Source organism: Dromiciops gliroides, chromosome 6 (assembly GCF_019393635.1).
Source record: "Dromiciops gliroides isolate mDroGli1 chromosome 6, mDroGli1.pri, whole genome shotgun sequence".
Taxonomy (NCBI): Eukaryota; Metazoa; Chordata; class Mammalia; order Microbiotheria; family Microbiotheriidae; genus Dromiciops; species Dromiciops gliroides.
Window position 1 is genome coordinate 164087989 of NC_057866.1, and position 20040 is coordinate 164108028.

General features: G+C 38.0%; 1 protein-coding gene across 1 annotated transcript in view; it reads right to left on the minus strand.

Moving 5' to 3' along the window:
- The window catches only part of IQCM (IQ motif containing M), a 377986-nt gene that overhangs the window by 313228 nt on the left and 44718 nt on the right, over window positions 1-20040 (minus strand). Inside the window, exons 4-5 of the mRNA XM_043972282.1 lie at window positions 16056-16200; window positions 9003-9134 (exon numbers count right to left, since the gene is read on the minus strand). Coding sequence (XP_043828217.1) covers window positions 9003-9134; window positions 16056-16200 — 277 coding nt within the window. The remainder of the gene's footprint in view (window positions 1-9002; window positions 9135-16055; window positions 16201-20040) is intronic.

Consider the following 20040-nt stretch of genomic DNA (forward strand, 5'->3'; position numbering starts at 1 on the left):
TACAGTTATACAGACGTGTGTAACAAGTCCCAAAGCCCATTGGTATGGGACTTTCTCCTCATAGTTGGAGATCAATGACCTGTACCTGTGTGAGGAACAGGACAGAGGTAACAAAAGGGAGAAAGGAGACCACCAGGTTCTCTTGCTCACTGCATGCTTAAAGATAATTTATAGCTTCCAATTTATGGTGGGTTTTTTGTTTGTTTTTAATATCTCAATTTAGAATTTTATTTTTTCCAAAATTACATGTAAAAACAATTTTTAAAGTCAGTTTTTAAAACTTTGTGTTGCTAATTCTCTTCCTCCTTCCCCACCACCCCTTAAGAACATAAGCAATTCAACATAAGATACACATTTTAATCATGCAAAACATTTCCACATTATTCAGGTTGTGAAAGAAAACAGACCAAAAAAACCTTAATAAAAAAGAACTAAAAAAAAATTATGCTTCAATCTGTATTCAGACACCAATTGCTCTTTCTCTGGAGATGGATTGCATTTTTCATAAGTCCTTCAGAGTTGTCTTGGATCATTATATGGCTGAAAATAGCTAAGACATTCACAGTTGATAATCTTACAATACTGTTGTTACTTTGTATACAGTACATTTCACTTTGCATCAGCTCATATAAGTCTGTCCAGGTTTTTCTGATAGCATCCTGCTCATCATTTCTTATAGCACAATAGTGTGCCTTCATGATCTCATCCCACATTTTGTTCAGCCATTCCCCAATTGATGGCCATCTCCTCAATTTCAAATTCAACTTTTTTGTTTTTTATCTCTTTTTGGATATCAACCTAGTATTACTAGGTATTACTAGGTCAAAAAGTATGCATGGTTTTATAGCCCTTTGGCCATAGTTCCAAATTGCTCTACAGAATGTTTGAGTCAGTTTACAACTTTAATGTCTCATTTCCCCCATATCCCATACAACATTTGTCATTTTCCTCTGCTACCCTGTTATCCAATCCAATAGATATGAGGTAGTACCCCAGAATTGTTTTGACTCCAATCAATAGTGAGTTAGAGAATTTTTTTTTCATATGGCTATAGGTAGCTTTGATTAGTTCATTTGAAAATTTCACATCTTTTGATCATCTATCAATTGGGGAATAGCTCTTATTTTAGTAAATTTTACTCTTATGTGTTTGAGAAATGAGGCCTGTCAGACAAACTTTCTTCAGATTTTTTTCAGTTACTATTGCTAACTGTATTTCCCTCCATCCTATTCCCTCCCCAGATATTCACTCTATTTTCTATCTTCTTTCACCCTGTCCCTCGTCAAAAGTGTTTTGCTTCTGACTGCCCCTTCCCCCAATCTTCCCTCCCTTCTATTCCTCCCCCGCCCCATCCCCTTCCCCTCCTACTTTCCTGCAGGGTAAGATAGATTACTATACCCAATCGAATGTGTATGTTATTCCCTCTTTGAGCCAATTCTGATGAGAGAAAGGTTCGCTCCCCAGTACCTCCCCCATCTTCCCCGCCACTATATAATCTTTTTTCTTGTTTCTTTTATGTGAAATACTTTACTCTATTCCACCTCTCCCTCCCCTTTCTCCCAGTGCATTCCCCTCACCCCTTAATTTTATTTTTTTAAAGATATCATCCTTCCATATTCAACTTATACGTATGCCCTCTATCTAAATATATTCCATCCACCTTCCCTAATCATAAGAAAGTTCTTATGAGTTACAAGTATCATCTTCCCATGTAGGAATGTAAGCAGTTTAACCTTTTAATATCCGTTATAATTTCTTTTTCCTATTTACTTTTTTATTTGAAAGTCAAATTTTCTATTCAGCTTAGGTCTTTTCATCAAGAATTCCTAAAAGTCCTCTCTCTCATTGAATTCCTATTTTTCCCCTGAAGGATTATACTCAGGTTTTTTTTGTTTGTTTTGTGGGGCAATGAGGGTTAAGTGATTTGCCCAGGGTCACACAGCTAGTAAATGTAAAGTGTCTGAAGCTGGATTTGAACTCAGATAGTCCTGAATCCAGGGCCAGTGCTTTATCCACTGCACCACCTAGCTGCCCTCTATAGTCTCTTTTGCTAGGTAGGTGATTCTTAGTTGTAATCTCAGTTCCTTTGCCCTCCTGAATATCATCTTCTAAGCCCTCTGATCCTTTAATGTACAATGTGCTAGATCTTGTGTTAACCTGACTGTGGCTCTATAATACTTGAATTATTTCTTTGGGGCTGCTTGCAATATGTTCTCCTTGACCTGGGAGCTCTGGAATTTGGCTATAATATTCTTGGAAGTTTTCATTTTGGGATCTCTTTCAGGAAGTAATAGGTGGATTCTTTCAATGTCTATTTTACCTTCTGGTTCTAGAATATCAGGGCAATTTTCCATGACAATTTCTTGGAAGATGATGCTAGGCTCTTTTTTTGATCATGACTTTCAGGCATGATCCAATAATTTTCAGATTATCTCTCATGGATCTACTTTCCAATTCAATTGTTTTTCCAGTGAGATATTTCACATTGCCTTCTATTTTTTTCATTCTTTTGGTTTTGTTTTATTGTTTCTTGATTTCTCATAAAGTCATTAGCTGCCATTTGCTCAATCCTAATTTTTAAGGAATTATTTTCTTCAGACAACTTTTGTACCTCTTTTTCCATTTGGCCAATTTGGCTTTTCAAGGTATTTTTTTTCCTCGTTGGGTTTTTGTACCTCTTTTACCATTTGGCCCAGTCTGTTTTTTAAGGTGTTATTTTCTTCTCCTTTACCAAGCTGTTAACTTTTTTTTTTCATGATTTTCTTTCATCACTCTCATTTCTCTTTCAATTTTTTCCTCTACCTCTCTTACTTTATTTTCAAAGTCTTTTTTGAGACCTCCTATATCCTGAGACCAATTTTTTTTTTTTGAGACTAATATTTTTCTTGGAAGCTTTGGATATAGGAGCTTTGACAATATCTTCTTCTGAGGGCATATTTTGAGCTTTCTTGCCACCATAGAAACTATCTATGGTCAACATTTTTTTTCTGTTTGTTCATTTTCCCAGCTTATTTCTTGACTTACTTTGTTAAAGTGGGGCACTGCTTCCAGGGTGCAGGGTGTACTGTCCCAAGTTTCAAGGGGTTTAAGCAGCTATTCTTCCAAGGTAGTAAGATTTTTTTTAAAAAAATTTTGGTGAAGCAATTGGGGTTAAGTGACTTGCCCAGGGTCACACATCTAGTAAGTGTCAAGTGTCTGAGGCTGGATTTGAACTCAGGTGTTCCTGACTCCAGGGCTGGTGCTCTATCCACTGTGCCACCTACCTACCTCACCTCCCCCCCTCCCAAAGTGGTATGATTTAAGGAGAGGTAAGTTTACTACTCTCCTGGCCTGTGCTCTGGTCTGCAAGCAACCACAGGCCTGCTTTTCTGCTCTGGATCTATGGAGCCTGCTCCACTATAGCTGCAAATTCTTGTGGGCTTGTTCTCCCCTGTTTGGGACCATCACCCAAGACTGTGACCTGGATCAAAGTATGGGCAAAACAACAGAGTCCTGCCTCACTGCTAGCAAAGAGACCCCTATAATCTCCTTCTGGCTAGTTTTTCGACCCCCTGACTATCTGTGGGCTGAGTTCCACTGCTGATTCAGAGGTTCATGAGGCCTGCTCCTGGTTTGCTATGGCTGTGGCTGGGTCTACACTGAGGTTGGATCTGCACTAGCATGGCCTGCACTCCACTGTCACCACAGTACAACAGACCTTTCCTGTCAACCTTCTAAGTTGTCTTTGCCTGGAAAATTATTTCACCCTATCCTTTTGTGAGTTCTGCTGCTCCAGGAATTATCTTATGGAATTATTTGAAAGTATTTGGAGGGGTCTTGAGGAGAGTTCAGGAAAATTACTGCCTTTCCTCCGCTATCTTGGCTTTGCCTCTAGCTTAAAGATGCCAACCCTATTTCTGACTGCTGAAGGAAATGACTCTCTCGGTTAAGACCTCTCTTGGTTAAGCTGAGTTACCTAGTTCCCAATGGGAGAGCTCCTTGGCTTTGTATTATCTGGTATATCTGATTTCTGTTTTACTATCAACAGGGATTAAAAGATTTCTTTGTTACTTGTGCTCATAATGGAATGGTCTTTAGTGAGAAGGAAGGCAAGACTTGGATATAAAGCTTGGGTCCTCCTTTCCTCTTATGAAAAGCAACCATTTGTTTAGCTTGAAACTGAAAATAACATCTCCTAGACTAATAATATTTAAGGGAGCAGACAGATGATATAATTCTAGCCCAGTAACCTCTACCTCTGAAGAAAACAGAGTAGTCAAGTTTCTCCTGTCCACCCTCTACTTCTCTTTCCTGAAATAATTAAAGTCTCTAGGAGAAGGGGAAAGGAAAGAGAAGAGGTTAGAAATGTGTATGACTAGGGTTTTTTTTCCCCTGAAGGCAGTCCATTGTTTTCTGAATGAGGCTACTTGAGTGCACTTTTTTTAGCCCAAATTGCTTCAGGTTTTTATTGACTAGCTACTAGAAGCTTGCTCAGAAAGGGTTTAAACAGGAATTCTTTTCTACAAATAGCCTGGTTTTCTGTTAGGCTGCTAACAATTTTTTTGTGTAACATTTTGTGAGTTTTCCCAGGCTGATTTTTTTGTGTGTGGTGGCGAATCCTAAGGTGATACCCTTTGTCTCATTTCTTATCTACCCTTTCATTTGAAAGGATGTTGCTTCAAGCAAGTAGTCTGAGGCCTGAGTAACTTCCTGACTTAGAAAGTTCCAAATCAGTTTTTCTTTCAAAAGGGAATTTTCTCTCTCATTTCTAGAAAACACTTTTTGTTGACACTCTTTTTCTTTTATTTTTCTTCATAGGAAGTAGATTTTTTTTTTAGTAACAAATAATTTTGTTTCTTCCAAGTTGTATTCTGGAATTGTGTTTTAATGTAATTTTAATTTTTTGTTTTACTTGTTTTTAGAGGAAACAAGCTTATCCAAAGTAACTTGGTTTCATCCTAATGTTATGCAGTTAAAATCATTGATATCATATATTTATTTTTTTTTCTTTCAAGGCTATTCTTTTTTTTTTTTTTGCATTTTTATTTATTTTTTTCCATTACATGTAAAGATAGTTCTCAACTTTTGTTTATACAAGCTTTCCAATTTCAGATTTTTCTCCCTCCCTCCCCTCCCTCCCCCCTTCCCTAGACAGCAGGTAATCTGGATATCATATATTTCTAAAAATGTGATGACATAGGGCTTAGGATAAACCAGAAGAAGTTTCTCCTGTGAGAAGCAAAACCAAAGATGGGAGGACAGAATCAAGGGACTATCAAAGTTTAAAAAGACCAACTAGATATCAGGACAGACATACCTAAGAAGTAAGGAGAGATAAAATTCTACAGCAGGAATGTCAGTTAGGTGTGGCTACTACCTGACCTGAACTAGGAGACAGAGATAACCCCAAAGGTCAGGACCATCATTTCAAAAAAATTCCCCTGGACTGTCAGGAAGCATGGAAGCTTTCCCGACCCCACCCGAAAAGGGAAATTTCCAATTTTAAAGAGGCTACCCCATCTATCCTCTATAAAAGATTTTGCCTTCCTTCTGTTCTAGGAGGAGAATATCTCAAAGCCCTCCTTCCTGAGGGGTGAAGTCTTTGACTTACTCCTCTGTCACTTTCCTAGCACCAAATAAAAGAACAGTTTAATTCTAATTGGACGGTGTGCAAGAGTGTAATTCTTTATTGAGAATACCTAAGGACAACCACAAACTGCCCCCCCCCACCTTTGACATGTACCATTAATTTTGTAGAATATAGCTGAGGATGAACTGACCTTGTCTGATCCCAGAGCTACAAATTGCCTGAAGGTAATTGAAACCAGTTTAAAAAAAAAAAAGAAAGAAAGAAAAAGGGAACCCCCCATTCTGTTACCACTCCCAAGCCTTAACAGTAGGAAGTTATTACTGTGAATTCCAACTTGTCCATCATCTGAAGACAAATATTGTTTCAAGAGATAGCAACCCTTCTGATTAAAGGAGGAATTCTTACAGAGAAATTGAATGTTCCAATTAACTTCAAAAACTCCACTTCATTTATGATTAAAGTGGATGCCATACCCTCTGTGTTATACATAGACTCCAAATCAGTATTTTCTCTTGACCTTAACCATGTCCCCCAGAAGAACGAACTTGGGTGACTTGGGCTGGACAGAAAAGAGTGCAGCGAGGACATTGGAAGGTCCCTGAGCTAGACAAAGTGATGAGACCAATAGCTACACTTAAGGAGGATTGTTGTAGAGACGATGTATATTTTCAAAGATCAAGTGAAGGCATGAATGGGGAAAGGAGGGTGTTGTGGGAATGCAGTGGGACCTCAAGAAATCCAAAAAATTCCAACTCCCTATGATGATAAGCATGATGATAAGTAATACCAAGGTCTACAAGACTATATGCAAGATATAGATGGATGCTGTATATCTTAATGATACTCCGTTATTCAAAGTTCCCCTCATATATTGCCCTTCCCTCCCCTTTCTTTGTAAAGATACAAAAGACCAGGTCTTCTCTTACTCCAGTGGGACAATTACCATGGTGATCTGTTCCCTGGTCATTTATTTCTCTCCTAATAAATCTTTTTATTTTACAAGATTTGTGATGAACCACCAATTCTTTGGGCAAGCTAGCCCACCGAACCAGGTTGCAAGTACCCCCCAAATACTATGTGGGAGGAACTGTGCTAAGCAGGAATAGATACAAATGGTAGCTGAGATATTGGAGGGGAGTGGATCAGAAGACCCCTAAAACTGTGCAGTACAAACAAGAAAAGTCCACATGACCCTCATTGCTTTTGATGTCACCAGATCTATGCAGACCCAGAAACTACTATCAACAATGTCTCAGTTAAGACAGATATGCCTGAGTTTCAAGGATCAATGTAACCCATAAGGCTCAGCCTCAACAGACTCCAGGTCTTCTTAAGTGTGTGCCACAGAAGCAAAGCGGGGAGATGGTACCACCAGTGATGAGCTGTCCTCAGTGGGTCAGGGGAGCCTTCTTTGGTTGTCTGCACAATCAGAAAGACTGTGTCTTAAAATTGGTCAGACTATCAGTCTGTCTCCCTCTCTTATACTGGGTCTGAGAAATAGAGGTAATGTGAAATGTAACATCTCAAGCCTTCAGACAGTAGGGGATATGGTAGTCAAGAGTTCTATCTAGGGCCTTGTCTGGGATAAATTAGACCCTTCCCCTTTTCAGGGAAAGATTCCCTTTCCTGGGAATTTTTTGTTTCAGATACCCCTAAATTATGAGACCCTAGAGAAATTTGGCAATTTTTAAAAAATCAGTAAATAGACAGTCCAATTTTTTTTCAGTTAGTGTTCACTCTCAAGTCAGTTCAGTTGGTATGATTTTGCAAATTTTTCATGTGCTAAGACTTCACTGTTAAAGATGTTAAAGATTTTGTAAACTTTTCATTTATTGATCACTTGACTATTTAAGTACTAATAGGTTTTGTATTATTAAAGGCTATAAAGGTTTTTTATGTACTGATACATTCTACATTACTGAGTCCTGCATAAGTACTGACAATAAGTTGGCTGGGAGAAATTTAGAATCACTGGATTGCTACAGTCTGATAGAAATGTTCCTATTGTTCTTTTTACATTTAAACAGAACTGGATTGCTTGCCTTCCTCTAATCCTATTATCCATTTGAACACAGATATATTCCTCAATGTCAAAATTCTTTCAGGAGAAAGAGAAGTTTTAAATTGCGATAATGTAAATTCAGAGCATTTTAAGGAAGTCATAGATAACCTGACTCTTTCACTTATAACTTCTGATATGGGCCTAAAATCAATCAGAAGGGTTTTGTCCTGTGAGAAACAAAATCAAAGATACAGCAGGGTTTTGGAAGCTCTTCTTGTGAAAAATGATTAATCTACCAGATAACAGGACAGACATATAGAGGAAGTAAAGGGCTATAAAAGTTTATAGCAGGAAGCCAAATATTAACCAGGTGTGTCTATTACCTGGCTGGAGCCAGGAGACAAGAGATAATCCCAGAGGATAGGATTATCATACCAAAGGCCGTAACCTGCCCCCAAAGGCTGTAACTTTCCAGTTTCAAGTCCCCCCCCAAGTCCACCCTCCAGCCCCCAACCAACTAAACTTTGCATTTCCCCTGTCTCTTGGAGGAAAAATGTTTTTAAATTCTCTCCTCCCTGAGAGGCTAAGTCTTAGACTTTCCACTCTATCACATTCCCTTGCACCAAATAAAAACCACTTTAATTCTGATTGGAACTTGTACGAAGTAATTGGGGGGGGAGGGCAATCAGGGTTAAGTGACTTGCCCAGGGTCACACAGCTAGTAAGTGTCAGTTGTCTGAGGCTGAATCTGAACTCAGGGCCTCCTGAATCCAGAGCCAGTGCCTTATCCACTGCGCTACCTGGTTGCCCAATAAAGTAATTCTTTACCAAGGGATATCTAAGAACTACACATTCTACCCACCCACCCCCACCCCCCTGGGACACTTCTATAGGACCTAGGATGAGTCCCAAACTTCTCAGGTCTCAGTTTCCTCATCTTTAAAATGAGAGCCTTCAGCTACATGGCCTCTGATGTCCTTTCCAGCTTTAAATCTATAATCCTAAAATTTGTCTCATCTTTAAAACAAAAATGAAGGGAAATAATAAGAAAAAGCCAAAGAAATATTCTCTTCCCTTTAAAAAACAAACAACTTGGGGCAGCTGGGTGGCACAGTGCATAGAGAGCACTGGCCCTGGAGTCAGGAGGACCTGAGTTTAAATCCAGCCTCAGATACTTAACACTTACTAGCTATGTGACCCTGGGCAAGTCACTTAACCCCAACTGCCCAGCAAAAAACCCCCAAACAAACAAACAAACAAACAAAACCAAAACAAAACAAAACAAAGCAAAAACAAAAAAAAAAAACTTCATCCTCCAACAAACTCCAAGAAGTATATTAAGCTACCAAATCAGTGGAATAACTTTCTCACTTACCTCATTGTCATAAACACTTTATCTTAATTAAAGAACAATTAAAAAGGGGTACCTACTTTGGACCAGCAGATACGTGCTATCAATATGTGATTGGGTTGGAAAATGACCACAGTCTCTGAAATATTTAGGGAGCTCATATTTTGGAATCCCTTGGCAATATTCCCTCTTGGCAAACATGACTTCATAAACTTCAAAAAAAGAAAAAGAAAAGGAAGGAGAAAAATATTTTCTTTAGTGAATAACCAAATTAAGTAAAAATCACTTTGAATCTCATCTAGTAGTTGTATAACTTTTAAATTTCCATTAAAAAATCCTCCTGAGTTGGGGGAAAATGCCCCCAAGATATATTGTCATGAATGGGTGGAATAGTCTTCTTGTCCTGCACTTTCTTACCTCTGCATCTTTCTTACAGTCTGTCCACCATAACTATTATGCACTCTCTTCTCATCTGACCCTATTGAAAGCTTTCTTGCTCCTTCAAAATCCAGATCACGTGTCATCTCTTCCATGAAGCCTTCTCTGATTCCCTACCTGCCCCTCACCCTTCAACTTAAAATAATTTTTCCTTCCTCTTAAAGCAGTTCTTTGTGTAAAAGTTCCTTATTAAATACATACTTAAAATTTCCCATTTAAATAGACTAATACCTAAGACTTAACACTAAATTTTCAAGAGGCATCAATTCAAACATTTAATGACTACTACCTGTTAGTCACTGTGCTAAGTACTAGTTAAATAAAGACAAAAAATGAAACCATTTCTGGTCTCAAAGAGTTTACCTCTACAATACCTCCCTTTCCCCTTCTCAACAGAATATGAGATGCTGGAGGATATTTACTGTTCTTTTTTTGTCTGACACAGCGCCTTGCAGTTAGTGGGTAATTAATGACTATTTACTGAAATAAGATTTTGCATCAGTCAAACCCACTTTTTGCCTTTTCTAATCACCATTTCAATGGGCCCTGCCTACCTCACTAAGCTAAAAAGCAGTTATTTTTTTTCCAGAATGCAAAGGTAGTATCTGCCCCTTCCTCATTATGCATGAATAAGAAGCATGCAAAGAACTGAATTTTCTCTTAATATGAATATTTGTGGGTTTGTTTTTTTTAAAGCTGAACACCTCAAATTTCTAAACATGAAAATTATTTGGGGGATCACTGCCAAAACATCTCTACAGAATCTGTGCCAACTAATTCTCCCCTTCAGTAAGAAGAGCACTCCAGGTCAGTGGTTGGTTCACAAATTAATTTGTGCAACTAAATATAATCACTAGTTTTCAACCATAATGGCAGCTATTTTATATTAATTGGACTGACTTGTTGACAGGTTACGTGGGACGTTTCTATAAAATGTTTTTTAAATAAGTAAAGATTTTTTTTTCTAAAATGCTGGTTTCCAAAAAGATACAAATAAAAAAAATGTATTCATAAATAGATCCACATGACTGCATTTCAAAAACCAACATTTTCCATTTCATGTGCCTATTAATTTTCTATTTTCAAATAAGCTGAGAGTACCACTTGTCATTTTCATGTTGGAGAACATTAAATGTGTAATGGCAAGACTGGTGGATTATAGTCTGAGGATTTGGTTTTGAATCCTAGCTCTACCATGTGGGGCCTATAAGACCTTGGACAAGTCATCTTGATTGCTTGGTCTCAAGTTTCCAAATCTGTAAAATTGGGAGGCTGCTCTAATTGATACTGAGTGCCTGCTAACACTAAATCCCATTATCCTAAGTGCATTTTTTTTCCTCTTGTCCGTCTGTTAATTGAGGAACTGGGGGGATGGAGGGAGGCAGAATTCTGAAAACATAATAATGAGCCTGAAAGGATCATATGACTAATTGGTAGATGAACCCAGAAGTGGTCAAAAGGAAAAGCAGCCGCAGAAAGTTGGGGGCAACTTCTCCAAGAATATGCTTGTTTCTTTCCTTAACAGGCAACAGTATTTCTCACCCTCAACCTAGATTGCTGACATCAGGCTTGGGACATATCAAGGAATTAGGGGGGAATGGGGAGATGTTTCTAAGCCATCTCCTTCCCTTGAAGCAAAGACTTCAACTTCCCTATCAGTCACTTTCTCCAGCACCTAAATAAAAGACCATTTTATTTTAATTAGGACGTGAGCAAGAATATAATTCTTTACAGAAAAATGCCTAAGGACCCCCACCACTTCTTTCCCCTCTGACAATTGCTTTGCTATTAAAGTTGTTGGTTGGCAGAGAGCAGAACAATTGTATAGAATTAGCCATAAATAAATAAATTTAAAAAAATTTTTTTTAATTTTAAAAGGAGAATTAGCCATGCATTTGGTCTGTGAAGGGATACCATTCAGCTGATAATTAGGATAACTAATTATCTCAAAGCTACTCATTTCATTTTCTTTTAATTATTAGAAGTGACCAAATTAAGTACAATAGCAAAGACAAGGCCATTTACTTGTTAAGAATCAGTTGGTTGGGTTTTTTGTTTCTATAACCAATGAATTTGCATATGTTGGGGAAAAAAAATTAGTCATCCTAGAATATGCCAGACAGTTAAATTGAACTGAGTCAAGAGAATTATGAAATAAAGGGACCTGTGATTGGCAGGGAGACAGCTAGGTACCACAATGAATAGAGTGCCAGGCCTGGAATCAGGAAGACTCATCTTCCTCAGTTCAAATCTAGCCTCAGATACTTAACTTGCTGTGTGACCCTGAGCAAGTCACTTAATCTATTTGCTTCAGTTTCCTTATCTGTAAAAGGAGTTAGATAAGGAAATGGCAAAACAAAAACAAAACTCTTCATTATCTTTGCTCAGACAGAAAACTCCAAAAAAGGGGTGGTGAAGAGTTAAACATGATTCAAAAATTGAACAACAACATGATCGACAGACATAGAATCTTTGCAAGGCCAGGGGAAAAGAAAAACTAGGGCCAGGTAGCTGGCACAGTGGATAGAGCACCAGCCCTGGATCCAGGAGGACCTGAGTTCAAATCTGGCCTCAGACACTTAACACTTACTAGCTGTGTGACCCTGAGCAAGTCACTTAAACCCAATTGCCTCACAAAAAAAAAAAAAGAGAGAGAAAAGAAAAAATAAATAAAAAACATACAGATACATTGATATGTAATATATAATATATAATGCATATATGTGGACATATATGTGTGTATACACACATAAATATATCTCGTGTGTGTATATTTATATAAGATTTCACTTATATTCATTCTCGCCATGTGAAAGTAGCATACCAGTAACACCTATGTATATTGCAGCTTGGAATATAAATATAAAATTAGAGAGCAAGGGCTGCACTGAACGTCATAGATTCAAGCTAGTATTTTCTCTCTTCTCCTCGCTTAAGTTCTTACCCAATCTAAGTGGGGAGGGTCCCTTGATGAGCTTCCTTGGTGCCTTTTAGGCTCACTAAAAGTCTCCTTTTCTCCTCCCTTTTCCCATGATTAGTTTCAATGCAACTACTAATTACTATCTCTAGTAAAAGTTCCTTTTAACTTGAAGGAAGAGGGCCTCTTTAATAGTCTTTTCTTTGTAAAAACTGTAGCCTCAACTTCCTTCCTATCTGTGTGCATGTTTATTTTACACTGGTCCTCTCTGTCTCCCTTTTAAGATCCCTTGAAGTTACAAATCCTCCACTGAAGGATGATTATTATAGGCATTGAATCCAAATACTGTGCCTTAATATGAAACATACTTTTGCTAAAATACCAAGAGAATATTATTCTAGGTACATAAATATTCAGAGTAAATAGACAATAAAGGATGATGATAAAGTTTTATCAGTTTCCATAAATGGTTACTCAAATGTCTCCTATTAGGCACCAGGATCATAGAAATCATTAATCAGATTATGCATTGTTAGGTTAAATAATGATAACGTGTACCTGTACCAGAACTTTATGAAGCCCTAGAGTCTGAAGTTTATTTATTCAGCTAGGGGTATTTATCTTAGTCACATATATTTTACATGTAATTTCCCATAGAATCTAATACAATTTAGATTAAAATTCTTCTTCTTTTTTTTTTTTTTTAGTGAGGCAATTGGGGTTAAGTGACTTGCCCAGGGTCACACAGCTAATAAGTGTTAAGTGTCTGAGGCCGGATTTGAACTCAGGTACTCCTGACTCCAGGGCCAGTGCTCTATCCACTGCGCCACCTAGCTGCCCCTGGATTAAAATTCTTTTTTTTTAAGTGAGGCAGTTGGGGTTAAGTGACTTGCCCAGGGTCACACAGCTAGTTAGTGTTAAGTGTCTGAGGCTGGATTTGAACTCGGGTACTCCTGACTCCAGGGCCGGTGCTCTATCCACTGCACCACCTAGCTGCCCCTGGATTAAAATTCTTAATGAAAAGAACCCTTTAGTCTAGGAGAAGAGGAACAGGACATGTTTTTTGATTGGGTAGCATATCTATTTAACCATTCTTCTATCTCTCCTATTTAGGGATCCTAAACCAGACAGATATTTTTTTTCCATAAAAATGTCTTTCTCTAGACCAGAATTTAAACTGGTTACTTTGGCTTAGAAGACTAAAGCCCTTATTCCAGTTCCCTCGTGATAATGACATCATCAGACTAAAATTCCTAAAAGAAAGCAAAAATTTCTATATGCGTTTACAAAAGAAAAAAACTTCCTCTTCCCACCTCCTACATATATAACAGAAAAATTCCAGACACTAAAATGCCAAATGTTTAGCAAACTATTTTTTTTAGAATTTTCTCCAAATAAGGATGTGTGTATACGTATAATGGAGTTTTATATGTGTGTGTGCGTGTGTGTGTATCTTTGCATATATAATATATATATATAGGTTATTACCTCTTTGACACATGGGCATTTCAGCTACTAAAAGGAGCAGGGGATGGGGCATGGAATTGTGTGCGCAAGGAAAACTGGGAAGATGATCATGAGAAGAAATAGTGCCTTTCAAATAAAATGCTAAGGAAAGACACAGACTGTTCTCAGGACTAGAGAGAATATTTCTCATATAAATATATTGAAAAGACCTGTTTGAGGGTAAAGCAAATACTGAGGTAACAATAGCTTCAGGTAATTATTCTCCATCAGCTCATTTGAATGCGACTTCAGGATTTTAAAGGTTACAACAGAGAAATTATAAATCAAATAACTGGAAGCTATAGGGAAACTGGAGAAGGAAATGGCAAACCACTCCAGTATCTTTGCCAAGAAAACCCCATGGACCACGGGGCCATGAAGAGTCAGAAATGAATGTCCAACTAAACAACAAAAATGGGAAAATTATCTATTATATTAATATATATTAATTAATATTACTATATTAAGATTATAGATTATAGATGGGATTCTATTTTATAGAATGGTTGGTCTTTTGAGTTTCACATCTTTAGTTTGAGATGGGTCACTGCGGTGGCCTTGATTGAAGGCATTAGAAAACTGAAGGGCAGAAAGAAGAAAGGGAAGCTTAGGTCAAGGGGCAGAGACAGAAGGTTCAAGAAACAATGAAAAAAGCTGCCTTGTAAAGAAGATAGAACACAGCCAACAGGAGCTGAACTGATGGGAAGGCTTTGTAGCTGTTTTGCTGAGAGCCATCCGGATTAGAAGAGAGGCAATGCTTTGCTGAGGGCTGATTGGTTCACTGAAAAAGAGTGAAATCTTTCTGATGTGTATAGATTGTTGGAGCATAATGGAGCACCATGTGAGGCCTGAGAAAGGGATAGAGATAGGAGAAGGAGGGAGGAAACATCTAGATCTGGGGGGGAGGGGGGGGAGACGAAATAGACCTTAGAGGCCCTTTCATCCAAACCACTTCTTTTTTTGGGGGGGTGAGGCAATTGGGGTTAAGTGATTTGCCCAGGGTCACACAGCTAGTGAGTGTCAAGTATCTGAGTATCTGAGGCCGAATTTGAACTCATGTCTTCCTTTTTTGAATCCAGGGCCAGTGCTCTATCCACTGCATTATCTAGCTGCCCCCAAACTACTGATTTTACAGATGGGGAAATTGACACTCAGAAATGTTAAGTGATTTTACTCAAAGTCATCCAGGTCATAAGCATAAGTTGTAGAATGTGAGCCCTTATTGTTCTCTGACTCCAATCAGCATTCTGTCTATTGCTGCCTCCCATAATAATTTTTGATAAATTTGTGAAGAATTGTATTTTTTAAAACCCTAAATAACTATGCAGCAAAAGTAAAAAATAAAAATAGAGCTCTCCGAATTTTCACACTCCTGCTTAGCCAATTAACAGGTCTTTTCCAGTGACTTAAAAGGGTGTGAGGACTTCTACAAAGCTAGAAGGCAATACTTTTCTATTTCAAATTAATCTAATTCAATGACCTCCCCTTCATTTTTTTTCTCTGTGGTTTCCCCAAGTGCACAACTCCAATATCTATTCTAAGTAATGCAGATATTATGTAAATAAAATGGAAATCTGTGTGTTATTAGGAACTTTAGGGTATGACCTAGGGAACTTGGTTTCAGAATAGAATTCCAACAGTGATAAACAGTGCTATCTTATGAAGAAGAGTGGGTCAGTTGACAACTACATGGAAAATTGTTTGCCTTTTGGTTCTTCTAGAAATTATGTATAAAAATTGAGGCACATACAGCTGGCCCTATTTCAAACAAATCCAAACTAGAATAAATGATGAAACACCTATCTTTCCTCTCAGAAGTGAAGCGGGAGACCAGGGATTGAGATTGTTGCATATGCCCTCTGAAGAGGTTGGTATGTCATCTGGCTTTGCTTAACTGACTTGGTTACAAAGGAGAGTTCAATAGTGAGATGGAGGAAAGGGGAGGGAGGGATAAGAGGGGGGGAAGGAGAGAGGGAGGGAAGAATGGGAAGAAATGGTATGACATGGACAGTAGTCAGTGTGAAATGACTGTTGTGTTAAAAACAAGACACCAAGAATGCTTTTTTGGAAAATGAATGCTTGGGGGAGGGGGGGCAGGAGGTAGTAGCTAGGTGGTGCAGTAGATAAAGCACTGGCCCTGGATTCAGAAGGACCTGAGTTCAAATCTGGTCTCAGACACTTGACACTTACTAGCTGTGTGACCCTGGGCAAGTCACTTAACCTTCATTGTCACACACAAAAGAATGCTAGTTTAAATAGTAATACTACTCACATTTTTTTCTGTCCAACCATTCCTCTAGCTCTGAGAATTTTAAGATTACTCTTGTATTCCGAAGGCCAGCTCGGCGCTGAATACGGTCAACCATTCTGCGGTATGCATTTACAACAGCTCTAAATGTTGGTCCATGGTCTGTGGCCTGAAATTAGTTATACATATAGTGAAACAATTCACATTGCTACCATATATATTTACTAAAACCTATTGCTTCCTTCTCCCCCCCACCCTCCCTCTACTCCATTTCCTATGTGACTTATATACTGAGTTCTCACATATTAGTAAAAGGTTTCTATTGTCTCTTGAGAAATTAGCCCTGAAGACCAGACAAATTCCCAGGCCCAGGTAAGGGTTTCTATATAAGATCTTAAGAAGTGCTCAATACCTTTAGGCTAATATCCTAGCTTATATTAAGTAGGGGAATGGCAATATGCTTAGCTAATTGAGAAAGTTCTTTTGGCTACCTATCTGAGCCAAGTTCATAAAGACTCTCTTATTCAGTATTATAATATGATGTTATTACAGTTGTTCATATCAACAAATATATTATTTGAAACATATCAGGACTTGCAACTACAAAAACAGATCAAAGGTGGGTTTTATTTTGTTCATGTAAGTCTTAGTCACACAAACATGCAAGATAAAGATGAAGGGGGCTGAAAAAATAGCTGATAAATTCCACCTTTACATGTGGAAGAAAAAAGACATTAAAAATGAGGAAAGTAGAAGTAACATGACCTTATAGAATATTAGACTAGAAGGCAGTTTAAAAGTTGAATAATCCAATTACATCTTTTTACAGTTGGAGAAACTGTGAACCAAAGAGATTAAGTGAATTATTCAATATCATTGTTGTTGTTTGTCCTTGGGTCTTGAAGAGGACCATGATATCAGGGTGATGTCAAGACTTGCAATGAATTGGATTTAAGAGAGGGAGGGCTGTGTGCAAGGTCACTGATCTCACTCTTTCCTCCAAAGCCATCTGAGTGCAGTGGCAAGATATACATTAGGATGAATGGAGATGGCCCCAGATGTTTAAGGCAATTGGGGTTAAGTGACTTGCCCAGTGTCACATAGCTATTAAGTATCTGAGGTGAGATTTGAACTCAGTTCCTCCTGACTTCAGGGTCAGTGCTCTATCTACTGTACCACCTAGTTGCCTCTCTTCAATATCATATGACTTGTAAATGACTGAGTCCATATAGAATTATATCCCTTTGTATGCAAGAGTAATGTGTTTATGAAAGGAAAAATAGATAATTTTTAAACATTATTTTTTAAACTATTATTCAAAATTCAGTAACATGGAAAAAGAAGCACTAAAAGTGGATGGTGAGGGTGATTCCTCCCTATGTACATGGTAAAAGGACAAGAATTCAATGGAGTCAAAGGTGGATGGGGTGATGTATAGTGGAACTTTCTATATGAGTTAATACTATTAAGGAAGAAAATTAAGGTCAGAACAGGTGTGAGAGACTAGGAGAAAAAGGTGGAATAGAGGGACAGGAGATTTCAATTGAAAATAAAATTATAGGTATAGAGGGGCGGAGCCAATATGGCAGAGGAAAGGCAGTGACTTCTCTGAGCTTTCCACAAGACCCCTCCAAATACCTCCAAATAATTATATAAGACAATTCCTGGAGCAGCAGAATCCACAAAAGGACAGGGTGAAATCATTTTTCAGCCAAAGACAACATAGAAGGTTGGTAGGAAATGTCTGTTGTACCAGGGTGACAGTGAAGTGCAGCCCAGTGCAGGCCATGCAATTGCATATCCAACCCCAGCACAGAACCAGCCCCAGCAAACCAGGAACAGGCCTCAGGAACCTCTGAATCAGCAGAAGCAACAACTGCTTCTGGAACTCAGCCCACAGATGATAAGTGGGTTGTACAATTGGCCAGAAGGAGATTACAGGGGTCTCTTTGCTAGCACTGAGGTAGGACTCTGTTGTTTTACCCATACTCAGATCTAGGTCCCAGGTGGAGGAGGAGCACAAGCACACATGAGCTTGCAGCCAACAGCAGGGCATGAATTTGTTCATAGTTCCAGGGAAGAAAAGTAGGCCTGTGGTTGCTTGCAGATCAGAGCATAGGCCAGGAGAATGGTGAATATACCTCTCCTTAAATCATACCACCTTGTAAAAACTAAGGACTTATAAATTCCTAGAAATATCTCAGAGAACAGCTGCTCAAACTCCCTGAAGTTTGAGACAGTGCCCCCTCCACCCTGGAAGCAGTGCCCAAATTTAACAAAGAGTTGCAAGTCAAGAAATAGGCTGGAAAAAATGAACAGAAAAAAATGCTGAGTATAGACAGTTTCTGTGGTGACAAGAAAGATCAAAATGCAGCTTCAGAAGAAGGTAACAAAGTCAAAGCTCCTACATCCAAAGCTTCCAAGAAAAATATTAATTGATCTCATGTCATAGAACTCAAAAAAGACTGAAAATAAAATAAGAGATGTAGAGGAAAAAATGGAAAGAGAAATGAGAATGATAAAAAAAAAATCACTAAAAAAAAGTCAACAGCTTGGTAAACAAAACACACACACAAAAATACTGAAGAAAATAATGCCTTAAAAAACAGACTGGGACAAATGGTAAAAGAGGTACAAAAAGGCGATGAGGAAAAGAATGCCTTGAAAATCCAAATTAGCCAAATGGAAAAGGAGGTATTATTTTCTGAAGAAAAAATAATTCCTTAAAAATTAGGATTGAGCAAATGGAAGCTAATGATTTTATGAGAAATCAAGAAACAATAAAACAAAACCAAAAGAATGAAAAAATAGAAGACAATATGAAATATCTCACTGGAAAAACAACTGACTTGGAAAATAGATACAGGAGAGATAATTTGAAAATTATTGGATTACCTGAAATCCATGATAAAAAAAAAGAACCTAGGCATCATCTTCCAAGAAATTGTCATGGAAAATTGCCCTGATATTCCAGAACCAGAAGGTAAAATAGACATTGAAAGAATCCACTGATCCCCTCCTGAAAGAGATCCCAAAATGGAAACCTCCAGGAATATTATAGCCAAATTCCAGAGCTCTCAGGTCAAGGAGAGCATATTGCAAGCAGCCAGAAAGAAACAATTCAAGTATTGTGAAGCCACAGTCAGGATAATACAAAATCTAGCAGCTTCTACATTAAAGGATCAGAGGGTTTAGAAGATGATATTCCAAAGGGCAAAGGAATTGGATTCACAACCAAGAATCACCTACCCAGCAAAACTGAGTATAATCCTTCAGAGGAAAATAGGAATTCAATGAGAGATAAGACTTTTAGGAATGCTTAATGAAAAGACCTGAGCTGAATAGAAAATTTTACTTTCAAATATAAGACCCTAGAGAACCATAAAAAGTAAATCGGAAAAAGAAATCATAAGGGATATTAAAAGATTAAACTGTTTACATTCCTACATGGCAAAAGATACTTGTAACTCATAAGAACTTTCTCATTATTAGGGCAGCTGGGTGGAGTATGTTTAAACAGAGAGCACAGGTGTGAATTGAATATAAAAGGATGATATCTTTTTAAAAAAATAAAATTAATGTAGGAGAGGAATGAACTGGGAGAAAGGGAAAGGGAGAGGTTAGAATGGGGTAAAATATCTTACGTAAAAGGCACAAGAAAAAAGCTTATACAGTGGAGGAGAAGATGGGTGCTGGGGAGTGAATTAACCTTACTCTCATCAGAATTGAATCAAAGAAGGAATAGCATACACACTCAATTGGGTATAGTAATCTATCCTAACCTGCAGGAAAGTAGGAGTGGAAGGAGATAAGGGTGGGGGCAGTGATAGGAGGGAGGGCAGATTTGGGATGGGGCAGTCAGAAGCAAAACACTTTTGAGGAGGAACAGGGTGAAAGAAGATACAAAATAGAGTAAATGTCATGGGGAGGGAATAGGATGGAAGGAAATAGAGTTAGCAATAGTAACTGAAAAAAATTTGAAGAAAGTTTATCTTAAAGGCCTCATTTC